At 39.3% G+C, this 11,171-nt stretch overlaps 1 protein-coding gene and 1 pseudogene across 3 annotated transcripts; both read right to left on the bottom strand.

The window, feature by feature from the left end:
• Positions 1-312: 312 nt before the first annotated feature.
• On the bottom strand, positions 313-3,846 carry LOC145713490 (spindlin-2). Of its 3 annotated transcripts, none has more exons than XM_081792308.1 (2): positions 3,436-3,846; positions 313-2,804 (listed from the first exon to the last, which is right to left on the bottom strand). In XM_081792308.1, the coding sequence occupies exons 1-2, from the start codon at positions 3,705-3,707 to the stop codon at positions 2,006-2,008; spliced, it is 1,071 nt and encodes a 356-aa protein (XP_081648434.1). In that variant the 5' UTR covers positions 3,708-3,846; the 3' UTR covers positions 313-2,005. The 3 variants fall into 3 exon arrangements, with proteins under 3 accessions (XP_081648434.1, XP_081648435.1, XP_081648436.1); XM_081792309.1 differs by having other exon boundaries at positions 3,544-3,846; XM_081792310.1 differs by having other exon boundaries at positions 3,497-3,610.
• Positions 3,847-10,179: 6,333 nt separating this feature from the next.
• Positions 10,180-10,872, bottom strand: LOC145713784 (CCR4-NOT transcription complex subunit 7-like; annotated as a pseudogene).
• Between the last annotated feature and the right edge of the window lie 299 nt (positions 10,873-11,171).

The raw sequence follows: 11,171 nt of genomic DNA, 5'->3' as shown, positions 1-11,171 counted from the left end.
GCTATGGTGGGATGGGTTTACTTTGGTAATTCTTCAGGCAAAAAACTTCAGGTCATGTTGGGTTACACCTGCTTTTGATTTCTGGAATCTCTCTGCCTCTCCCTCCATTTCCTATGCATGAAGGTAAGGAAGCCTAGGCAGTGGGATCACCTTAACTCTTTCTTTGAGGGCAGGGGTATATTTTAGTGGAGTGTAGGTTGGGGACACCAGAGAAAAGGTTTTGAAGGGAACTTCCTCAGAAGTACTGGGAATGGCATGGGGGAGAAAAAGAGAAGGACACAGACCCATGTGTTAGGACACAGTATCTTGGAGGGATTTTATTGGGATTATTGCTCCCTCTCCCCACCAACACCACCCCTTTGTGTGGCATTATACAGTTGAGTATTTAGTTATACAAAATCACCGCTTGTAGCCCAATAGCTCCATGCCATTCATTTCACCTGGAAACAGAACCAAACAAACTTCCATCATAGCTTCCTTGTGTGCTTGGTGTGGGCAAGACTGGCCAAGGACTACCTGTGAAAGGTCAGCAGCCACCTTACTTGTAGGGGTATAGTCTTGAATGGGGCTTTTGGGGGCAGCAGACATCTACTTGGAGGATCACTGAGTGCTGCCACCTGTGGTTTCAGGAAGCTGCTGACAGAAATATGGACTGTCAAGTATTTCTCATGCCCTGGAGAGAAACATTAGGCTCAGTCCTCTGGTGCGCCTCTTGTGTAGGGAGGCAAGGCACAGTGCAGTAGGAGAAAGAAGAGTGACAGGATTGCTGTAACTCGGTTCTTCAAGGTTTTATTCTTCTGCATAAAATACTTTCCAAATGCTAGGTGGCACATCTTTTAAGTTCTGAGTGCCCCACCAATCCATTCCTCACAATAATTGTTTATCCTGCAGGAGCAATGAACCAGGACCTTCAGGTACAAGATTTACTGCACCTGGGTCCTCTGGGAAATGTGAGGAGGCAACCCACAGCCCCGTGTTTATGGGGTGCCATGTTAAGTGTGTATAGGCTGAGGGTTGGGCTTCTGCTGAGCAGTTGTGGCACAAAATCCCTGGAATAAGAAAAGCTTTTTAGGTATATAGTTCACTCCTGCTTAAGTCTTGACTCATCCCTGTCAAAATGCCATTCTAGGGAACTTCCAACCCATTTGGCTTCTTTGACAGCTGCCGCATCCTCTCTGCACAGAATGAGGGAAGGCAATGTGGCTACTTCCAGAAGTACAACTTTTTCCTGGGCCTTCCCATGTCTCGTGGACCCCATTCCTCACACCTCCTTCTCTGTATTCTCACTTACTCTGGCAGTCTTTCTGCTTGGAATTCTGTCTTCCTCAGTGTTCCTCCCCTTATGGCTCCTTACTCATGCAGACCCTTTGAGTACCCTCCAGATTCCTGCCAAATACCTCTTCCCGCTCCCCCTCCCCCTTGCTCTAGACCTTGCGCTAAGTTACGTTGAGCCCCTCTCTACTCAAGGCATTCTGTTTGTTTTCCTCTAAGCCCCAAGATCTCATTCTCCGTTATTCTCCACCCCCTCCCAGTTGTGTGCCTCTCTCTATTAGGCCATCCCTCCCCCAGGGAGCCTCTCCATTTCTGGCCCTGCCCCACCTCTTCCTAGGCAGTCACCTTCCCTTCTCCCTCCCTCTACAGCCCATCTCTAGTTCCTTCTCCTCCACCCTCTCTAGACCAGACCAGCTAAGTCCTATTCCATTTTTAGATGACTGATTATGATACTAGCTGAACTTTATTCACAGCCTGCATTTATAGCTGTCCCTTCCTTTCATGCCCCATCCACCAAACACACCCAATATTTTCAACATGACAAAGTCCTTACACACAGCATGTCATGTCCACATAAATTTGTATTTTTCAAAACAAAACAACAGTTATTCTGGCAAAGATGTTGAATTAACAGGGACCCTTAAGCTTTCAATACACTGAAAAGCAACATTATTTTGCATATCTACAAAGTATACATTTGTTCTCACAAATGTGGCAAAGTGTACCCTAATAGTTAGGACTTTTTCACCAAATCATAGACATAGATATGGAAATCATCATCAAACTTAATGAAATACACAGAGGGTTTGGCTTCCACTTGGTGAATGACCTTGCCTGTCCTTTTGGAGCCATCTTCTTTGGTATATTCCACATGTTTACCTATGAGGCCATCTATAACTCCTTCTGGCTCCCTCTCTGTTGGAGGAGACTCACTGGACTCTGGCATGATACGGAGGTCTCCTTCTCTGTAATCATCTAGAAGCTGGTACATGTATAAGACAGGATCCTTCTCATAGGTAATATAAAACCAGGCTTTCATGATAGGTGCTTGGGCTAAGACCATTCCCCTCCATTCATCTTTGGAACCATGCTCACCCTCAAACATATGTTCCACAGCTTTCCCAATTATGGTATTTGCAAGGTGCACATCTGTGACTCGAGAACATGGCACCTTATCAGGAAGGATTTTAAGCTTTAAAATCCTTTCATCTCTGTGAAGTTCCAGTCCATAGACACAGTCAATCCCATCATATTTGACCAGGTAAAGAGAGGGATTGATAGGCACCTGATCCAGAACGGTTCCTTTCCACTGCGTGATGGGCTCATTGCCTTCTTTCCATCCGTGTGAAATTCTGCAGCCCACTATGTTCCTTCGGAGCTGGGATGAAGGTCTGCCCCTCTGCTTCTTTTGACAGGTCTTTTTCTTCCTCATATTTGCAGATGCAATGTGGTGATCATCAGTTTCCCTGGTTTCCTGATCTGCAGCTGCCTTTTTGTGAAGGGTCTTCATGCCTGCAGGAGGAGGAAAGGGGCTAGGGAGAAATATTTGGTGTATTATAGTGTGAGATTTTTTTCCCTTTGTATCTCAAACTTCTTGGGCACCAGGTACATTCAGCCCAAATCATTCTAATGTGTCCAGCTGGAATACTGGATATCAAAAGACTATTGCATGTTTGTCTTCAGTGCCCTCCCTCCAGGCTTCTTTGGCTGTGCTGCAGCATTAGAGAGGCAGTGAATGTTGTGGTCCTGGTGGTTGAGGCCCCAGATAGAGGGAGCAGGCTCTTTTGCATAATGCCTGATCCTCTGTTGCCATCCTAGGACCCCCACACCAAACACTATTCACCATTTCTTAGCCTCCACCTCGTTGCTCCATTTCTACTAATGTCACTCCGCCTGCCCCCTGCCCATGGCCACCTATTCTTAATCCCTTTTGTCTCCCATCCTCATGCCTTCTGCCTGGTGTTCACCTCTCCTTCATGTCTCTTTCTGGTCATCCCCATTTTCCTGTTGAGCGCCTATAACAAACGTATTTTCATGCCTGGCTACCTTTGTACATCATCCAGGTGCTCTTCAATTCCCCCAAACACACACACACACACACACACACACACAGTCCCCAAATCACTCTTTTTACTCTCCCTCATAACTCATCAAAATACCGACCCCAATTTTCTTGCTGGACACCCACCAACCCAATCCTCCCGTTTTCTAGTCCAGTGCCCACCTCCCCACGTCCGGGGATCACGGGCCTCACGTGCCCAAATGGGACACCTTGCCGCGCTGCCTCCGCTGTGAACCTGCGGCAAAAGAGGATCAGCAGACGATGAGGTGAGTGCTTGCAGGAGCTGAGAGGGGAGGATCCGTAGGCAAGAAGTTATCTTGGAGCGCTTTGAGGAAGGCGGAGATGGAGACGGTGTCCCCAGCACTCGGCTCATGGGTTCTCAGTCTCACTGTTGGCGGCAGCAGCACTGCCACATCTGGCTCCCACCAGACACAGCCGCCGCCGCAGTCTCCTCCCTCTTCCCGTAGCGCAGCTTCCTGCCAGGAGAGAGGCCTCCCCTTCCTGCCAAACACCGCGCTCCCCCACCCCATCCCCAAGTCTCACAACCACCGCTGCCCTAGGCCTGGGAGGCTCTCCTTGGCTCCCAGCCCCGCCCCTTTCCAAAGCAAGGAGCCTCCGGGACCACAACCCCTCCCTCCCTTGGCACCCACTCTTCAGGTCGGGGAGGCTCCCAGTCTCCTCCCCACAGCCCACACCTCAGTGCCCTTGCCCCATCTGCTTTCTATCCTCGAGGAATCTGCCTTTTCTTTTCCCCATGCCCATCTAGAGTTATTATTTATATACAGAAACCTTCCTTTCCTGTCATTAAAAGCAATTTGAAGTAGGAGGAGAGAAAAGCACCTCAGTCTGCCATCTTGACCAAATCTCGAGATAATTACCAGACTTTACATCTTGAGGATTTTTTTCCTTCTTTTTTACTTTTTCCTCCCTTTTAAAATTCTTCCACTGATTGCAAAAGAATTGCATGCACAGTGTGGACATTGTGTAAAATTCAGAAAATTCATCTGAATAAAATAATCCACTTCTTATTCCCCAAGGCTTGCAGCAAAATATTAACACTTTATATCCTTCAGCCTTTTTCTAATCTCCTAGTAATCTGGGATTAGTTTGCCAAATCAGTCATTAAAAATTCTTTTTACAATCATTTTTTATGACATTTGAAAATACAGTATATATAGCAATACTAGAAATACTAAACACTCTCTGTTCAAAATTAACTTTACTTATTTTTATTGAAGCCTTTAAAAGTAGAAATAAGCTGTAATATAATATAATACATATATTATGTTATATTATATAATTATATAATTATATAATTATACATGGTATATATTATATATATAATATAATAAAATATAATTCCCTTTTTTCTTTAGCCCAAATTCTATTCATTTCTCCCTCTCTAATGCTTACAATCATCATTCAATTTTTGTATATCCTAACGATCTTTAGATGTATATAAATTTAAATATACTATATATTATACTATACTATATATGGTATATACTATATATGGTATATAAGATATAAAATATGTAATAAATATGGTATATACACTTGTGAATGGGTATCGTGCATTTTCTATATCTTATTTATTTATTATAATTTTTTTAATGTTTTTATTTTTGAGAGAGAGAGAGAGAGAGGAAGCAAGCAGAGGAAGCACAGAGACAAAGACACAGAAACCGAAGCAGGCTCCAGGCTCCAGGATCCTAGCTGTCAGCACAAAGCCTGAGTTGGATCTCCAACCCACAAACTGTGAGATCTGACCTGAGCTGAAGTCAGAAGCTTAACGGACTGAGCCACCCAGGGGTCCCGGCATCATATTTATTATTTTATTATTTTTTTAAATATGAAATTTATTGTCAAATTGGTTTCCATACAACACCCGGTGCTCATCCCAACAGGTGCCCTCCTCAATGCCCATCACCCACTTTCCCCTTCTTCCCACCCCCCATCAACCCTCAGTTTATTCTCAGTTTTTAAGAGTCTCATATTTATTTTTTAAATGTACTGTGGGGAGAAAAATAATAGTTCTCTTTCAATGGCTCACACCTGACATTTCTTGGAAATGGTTCTGGATCATTATAAACCAGGTGTATATACTATACAACTCATAAGATTTATGATGTCTCTATACTTTATAAAACTAACCAATCCTGCACTTAGTTACAACCTTATCTGGCACTTTTTTTTTTAAGTATATAAATCCCGTCTGTAGATATTCAAGAAATATATTCTTTTTTTCTTAATGATTACACTGTCAGCAAGTCTCATATAAAACTCTGATATGTCTCATAATCTAACTTAGCTGAGCTTTATTTTAAACATAAGTTTTATCAAACATACGCTATTTTTCTGCAGCTTGTTTTGTTAATCAATATTTATTTTTTTTAAATTCATGTTATATCTCTAACATTCTTTGTTACCTTTAAACTCTATCGCAGAATATACATGTATGATGATATATAAAAAATGCTTATAAAGTTTTCCAAAGTAGCTTTATTATTTTGCTTTCTTACCAGCATTGTACAGGAGTTCTATTTGCTCTGAATCCTCCTCAGCATTTGGTAATGTAAGTATTTTTATTTTAGCCACACTCATTGGTGTGCACTGACAAGTTGTGCTATGGTCTTAATTTGTATTTTCTTAATGATTAATGATGCTGAACATCTTTTCGTAAGCATATTTGTCATCTGCATAATTTCTTTGTTAAATTGTTTTTTCTGAACATTTGTCTTTTAAAAATAATTTATTTTTTAATGCTTATTTATTTTTTAATGTTTATTTTTGAGAGAGAAAGAGTGAGCATGAGCAGGGGAGGGGCAGAGAGAGGTGGGGACAGAGGATCCAAAGCAGTCTCTGTGCTAACAGCAGAGAACCAAACACAGGGCTTGATCCCATGAACCATGACCTGAGCCTAAGTTGGATGCTTAACTGCCTGAGCCACCCAGGAGCCCTTAAAAAACTGGGTCTGGGTTTTCTTATTGTAGAGTTTTGAGGATTTTATATATGTGATTTGTAAATATTTTTTCTCCCTGTCTGTGGCTTGTACTTGCAGACTTTTTACTGTGTTCTTCACAAAACAAGTTTTTAATTGTGATAAAGTGCAATTTTTTTTTCTTTTATGGACTGCTTTGGTTCTATATCTAAAACTCTTTGTGAAACCAGTGTAGATTTTCTCTAATGCTTTCTCCTCTAAATTTTAGAGTTTTACACTTTACTTTAGGTCTATGACCCATTTTGAGTTAACTTTTGTTTAAGATATGAGGTATATGCTGAGATTTGTTTCTTTGCATATAGTTGCCTAGTTTTCTGATACCATTTGTTAAAGACTACCCTTTCTTCATTGAATTGCCTTTGCCCTTTGTCTAAAATCAGCTGACTACATTTTGACTCTATTTTGGCCCTTTCTGTGTTATTCCACTGAACAAGTTGTCTATTCACCAACTCCCACTATTTTTCCCCAAGCTTTATTGACACATGATTGACAAAAATATAGTATATGTTTAGGTTGTACCACATGATTTTTAAAAGGTGTGAAATGTGGTATTTTAATATACCTTTACATGGTGAAAGAAATACTGCAATCAAGTCAGTTAATGCACTCATCACCTCACATAAATTATTTTTTATTTTTGGTGATAACCCACTTTCTTAATTACAAAGCTTTAGAATAAGTCTAGAAATTAGATAGTGTGAATTTTCCAATGTTATTCTGTTTTTTTTCTCTTTTAATATACTTACTTGGCTCTTCTATTAACTTTGACTTCATGTACAAATTTTATTTTATTTAATTTTTTAATGTTTATTTTTGAGGGAGAGATAGGGAGAGAGACAGAGTGAGTGGGGGGGGGGGGGCGGCGGGGGAGGGAGAGACACAGAATCCGAAGCAGGCTCCAGGCTCCTAGCTATCGGCACAGAGCCCAACATGGGGCTTGAACACATGAACTGTGAGATCATGACCTGAAGCGAAGTCAGACGCTTAACTGACTGAGCCATCCAGGCGCCCCAATCTCATGTACAAATTTTAGATTAAGCTTGTTGATATCTAAAAGAAAAACAAAACAAAACAAAACAAAACAAAACAAAAAAACTCTTGATAGATTTTTTTTTTCAGTCTGTAGATCAAACTGGGAAGTATTGATGTCCCAACATTATTAGTATTCTAATTAATCATCACGTGATATCTCTCCATTTACTTAGGTTTTTTATTTCTTTCATCAGTGTTTTGTATTTTTCTGAACACAGATTCCTTCACATATTTTGCTATATTTATTAAGTACTGAATTTTTTGGTGCTAATATGAATGTAATTTTCAAATAATCTCATATTCCATTTGCTTAATATCAGTATATGCAAATGTCATTAACTGTTTTATATTGGCTCTACATCCTACAAAGTTGTTAAACTCATTTATTAATTTTAGGAGTTTTTTGGAAGATACTTTGAGATTTTATACATAGACAATCATTGTCTGTGAACAGAAAGAATTTTCTTTTAAAGTTTTATTTATTACAAGCATGTAGGCCTTTTTGAGGGGTCTTCTATAATCAATTTCCTTTTTTTCTCTTTTGGTTTTATTGCTATTTTTTATGTGAGTATAAAATATCTTAAATAACGTCTTGATATAATTATGGCTTTTAAGATAGCACTTCATAAAATGTACATTATATACATGTGAATTATGGCATTGGAAAGAATTTCAGAACTGTGGTGTTATCTCTATCTTCAGCCACTTTCCAGCTATATTCAGTTATAGTTGGAGCTGATGACAATGGAACAGTTAGAACTTTTCCTTCCGTCAAGGCAAAATCACCTGACTTAGGAAGCATAAGGTCCCTATAGAGACCCACCCTATGGTAAGAATTTGATCTCTCTTGGGCTATTTCCTCTTACTACTATCACCTAGCAGAACTACCATGAGATAAAGTTATAGGCATCCAGCTGTCAATCCAGAATCTTCTTCAAGAAACAAGGCAAGAAACGGGCCCCTGGGTGGCTCAGTTTGTTAAGCATCCAACTCTTGATTTCAGCTCAGGTCATGATCTCATGGTTTGATTTTGAACTCTGCATCAGGCTCTGTACTGGCAGCACGGAGCCTGTTTAGGATTGTCTCCCTCTCTCTGCCTCTCTCTCTCTCTCTCTCTCTCTCTTTCTCTCTTTCTCAAAATAAATACACTTAAAAAAGATAAACAAGGCAAGAATTTGGGGGATCCAAGAGCTCTCAAGCATTATTTCTTGCTTCAGATTTTTTCTCTGCTTCTTTTATCACTATCATCATCATCGTCATCATCGTCATCATCATCATTTTCCTCATCCCCACCATCATTATTGCCTTTATTTCTTATCCCCACTTCTCTCTGTGTCTCTGCACTTTTCTTTTCTTTTCTTTTTTTTTCCTTTCTTTTCTTTTCTTTTCCTCCTCTCATTGGCCTGGTTTGGACTTCCAGTATGATGCTGAAATGTGGAGGTGAGAGGGGTCATTCTTGCTATTTTGAAAGATTCAGTCTTTCACCATTAAGTATGATGTTAGTTGTAGATTATTTATGGATGTCTTTTATCACATTAAGGAAGTTCCATTCCATTTGTTGTTCACTGAAAGTTTTTTTTTAATTGCAAATACATGTTTAATTTTGTCAAGTGCTTTTCCTCCACTTATTGAGATAATAATATAATTTTTATTTTCTTGTTTGTAAGGAGAATTGATTTCATTGATTCTTATAACAACTTTATTGAGATATAATACATATACTATAAAATTAACCTTTTAAAATCATACAATTCAGTGGCTGTTAGTATTTTACAATATTGGGCAACCATAACCACACTTGGTTTAAGAAAATTTCCATTTCCCCAAAAAGAAGCTTTGTGCCGATTTGCAGTCACTGCCTATTTCTCTACAGAGCCCAAAGACGTAGGCACCCACAAATCTATTTTCTGTGTCTATAGATTTGCATATTCTAATCAATTTATATAGATGAATCATACAATATATGATATTTTGTGTCTGGCTCCTTTCATTTAGCAAGATTTTTTTCAAGGTTCATCCATTTTGCAGCCTGTATCACTTATCACTTAATTTATTTCCAAATAAATATCCATTGTATAGAAATCCCATACTATTTATTTATTTATTTATTTATTTTTAACGTTTATTTATTTTTGAGACAGAAGAGACAGAGCATGAACAGGGGAGGGTCAGAGAGAGAGGGAGACACAGAATCCGAAACAGGCTCCAGGCTCTGAGCTGTCAGCACAGAGCCCCATGCGGGGCTCGAACTCACGGACCGTGAGATCATGACCTGAGCCGAAGTCGGATGCTTAACCGACTGAGCCACCCAGGCGCCCCATATTTATTTATTCATCAGTTGATAGACATTTGCGTTGTTTCTACCTTTTGGCTGTTGTGAATAGCATTGCTATGAATATTTGCATACCAGTATTTATGTAGATATAATGTGTTCATTTCTCTTGAATATACACCTAGGAGAGTCATATAGTAACCTAATGTTTAACATTTCAAGGAACTGCCACACTATTTTCCAAAGAGGTTGAACTATTGTTTATTCCCATCAGGAGTATGTGAGGGTCCCAATTTCCTCTATATACTAACACTTGTTATTGCTTTTCATTTTATTAATGACTGATGATGTTTATCATTTTTTACTGCACTTACTGACTGCTAGTATATCTTCTTTGGAGAAACATCTATTCAAATAATTTGCCCATTTTTAATTATATTTTCCTTTTTTTGACATAAGATTTTTAATGTTCTCAACCTAAAAACCAACTGAGAAAGAGGCACTACTGATGTCTTCATTTTTGTCTCATTTTCAAAAAAGTCATTCCTGTGAACAATCAGATCCTGCCTGATGTTGTGGTCCTATCAGTTCCAGCTGTAACTGTTGAGCAGCTTCCCGTAAACCACCTTTGAGATTTTTTGCAGTTCTTCAGGGAGTACTTCACATCATAAATTATTAGAAATAAATAATTGAAGGATCTCAAAGAAGTCAAGTTCTTCTTCAGGCAAGTTAGAGTTGGTCAGGATTTTGATTAAATAGCCAAAATCATAACCACTGTGAAATTATAACCATTTGACCCCTTTGCAGAGTACCACTCCTGATGTCATAAGAAGTTCTGTGAAGTAATGGGTCTCAATTCCTTCCTCACGTTTTTAAAAATGGATGCCAGATGTTTTTAGTATCATTATAGAGTCCTGGAAATACATGTACTCCATCAAATTAAATTTAAAATTAAACTACCAAGTTGAAGTTGTTGGAGGGTATTCTCTTTGCTCATTCATAAATGTCAGTTCTAGCCAACTTATATTTAAGAAGTCTACATTACATTGCAATAGTTGGTACTGATAGTCAGCCTTACTCCTAAATTCTTGCAGCCACACCCAGAAAATCAGTATCCATAGCAACGTAATTATATTTTCAGATAACTGAATGAATTTTCTTCATCTCTTCATACAGGTTGCAAGCCCAAACTTCACAAATTATTTGGTTACGATCTAGAGTTACTGCTGGCATAGTGAGAGCAGAAAGTAGTCTAGATGTCAAGCATCAAAATGTTACACTTGATTGAAGATTTGTTTGTTTCATAAAACACTTTATTTTTTAATTTTTGTACTTTTGCCCTTGATCTGGCACTCCTCTTCTTCCTCCTCACCATAGAGACAACAACCATCTGTAGTGTAGGTGGCAGTAGCTGAGGCAGGAGCGAGTGCCCCAAAGACACTTCATGCCCAAGAATTGGGAAAGGGGGTGCTGGCCTACACAACACCATACTGTATCCTTGCCTCTTGCACCCATATTTTTTTTTCTTTATT

Source organism: Panthera onca, chromosome X, assembly GCF_046562875.1.
Source record: "Panthera onca isolate mPanOnc1 chromosome X, mPanOnc1 haplotype 2, whole genome shotgun sequence".
Taxonomy (NCBI): domain Eukaryota; kingdom Metazoa; phylum Chordata; class Mammalia; order Carnivora; family Felidae; genus Panthera; species Panthera onca.
Note: the sequence above shows the minus strand (reverse complement) of the source record. Positions and strands in the feature narration are given on the sequence as shown.

Bases quoted from the DNA above. Each gene is read 5' to 3' on its own strand.
- LOC145713490 (XM_081792308.1), bottom strand. From the start codon at position 3,707: ATGAGCCGAGTGCTGGGGACACCGTCTCCATCTCCGCCTTCCTCAAAG. The intron at 2,805-3,435 runs GTCGGTATTTTG...ATTTCTCCCTAG, and splicing joins TGTCCAGCAAGAAAATTGGG to CCCCTTTCCTCCTCCTGCAG.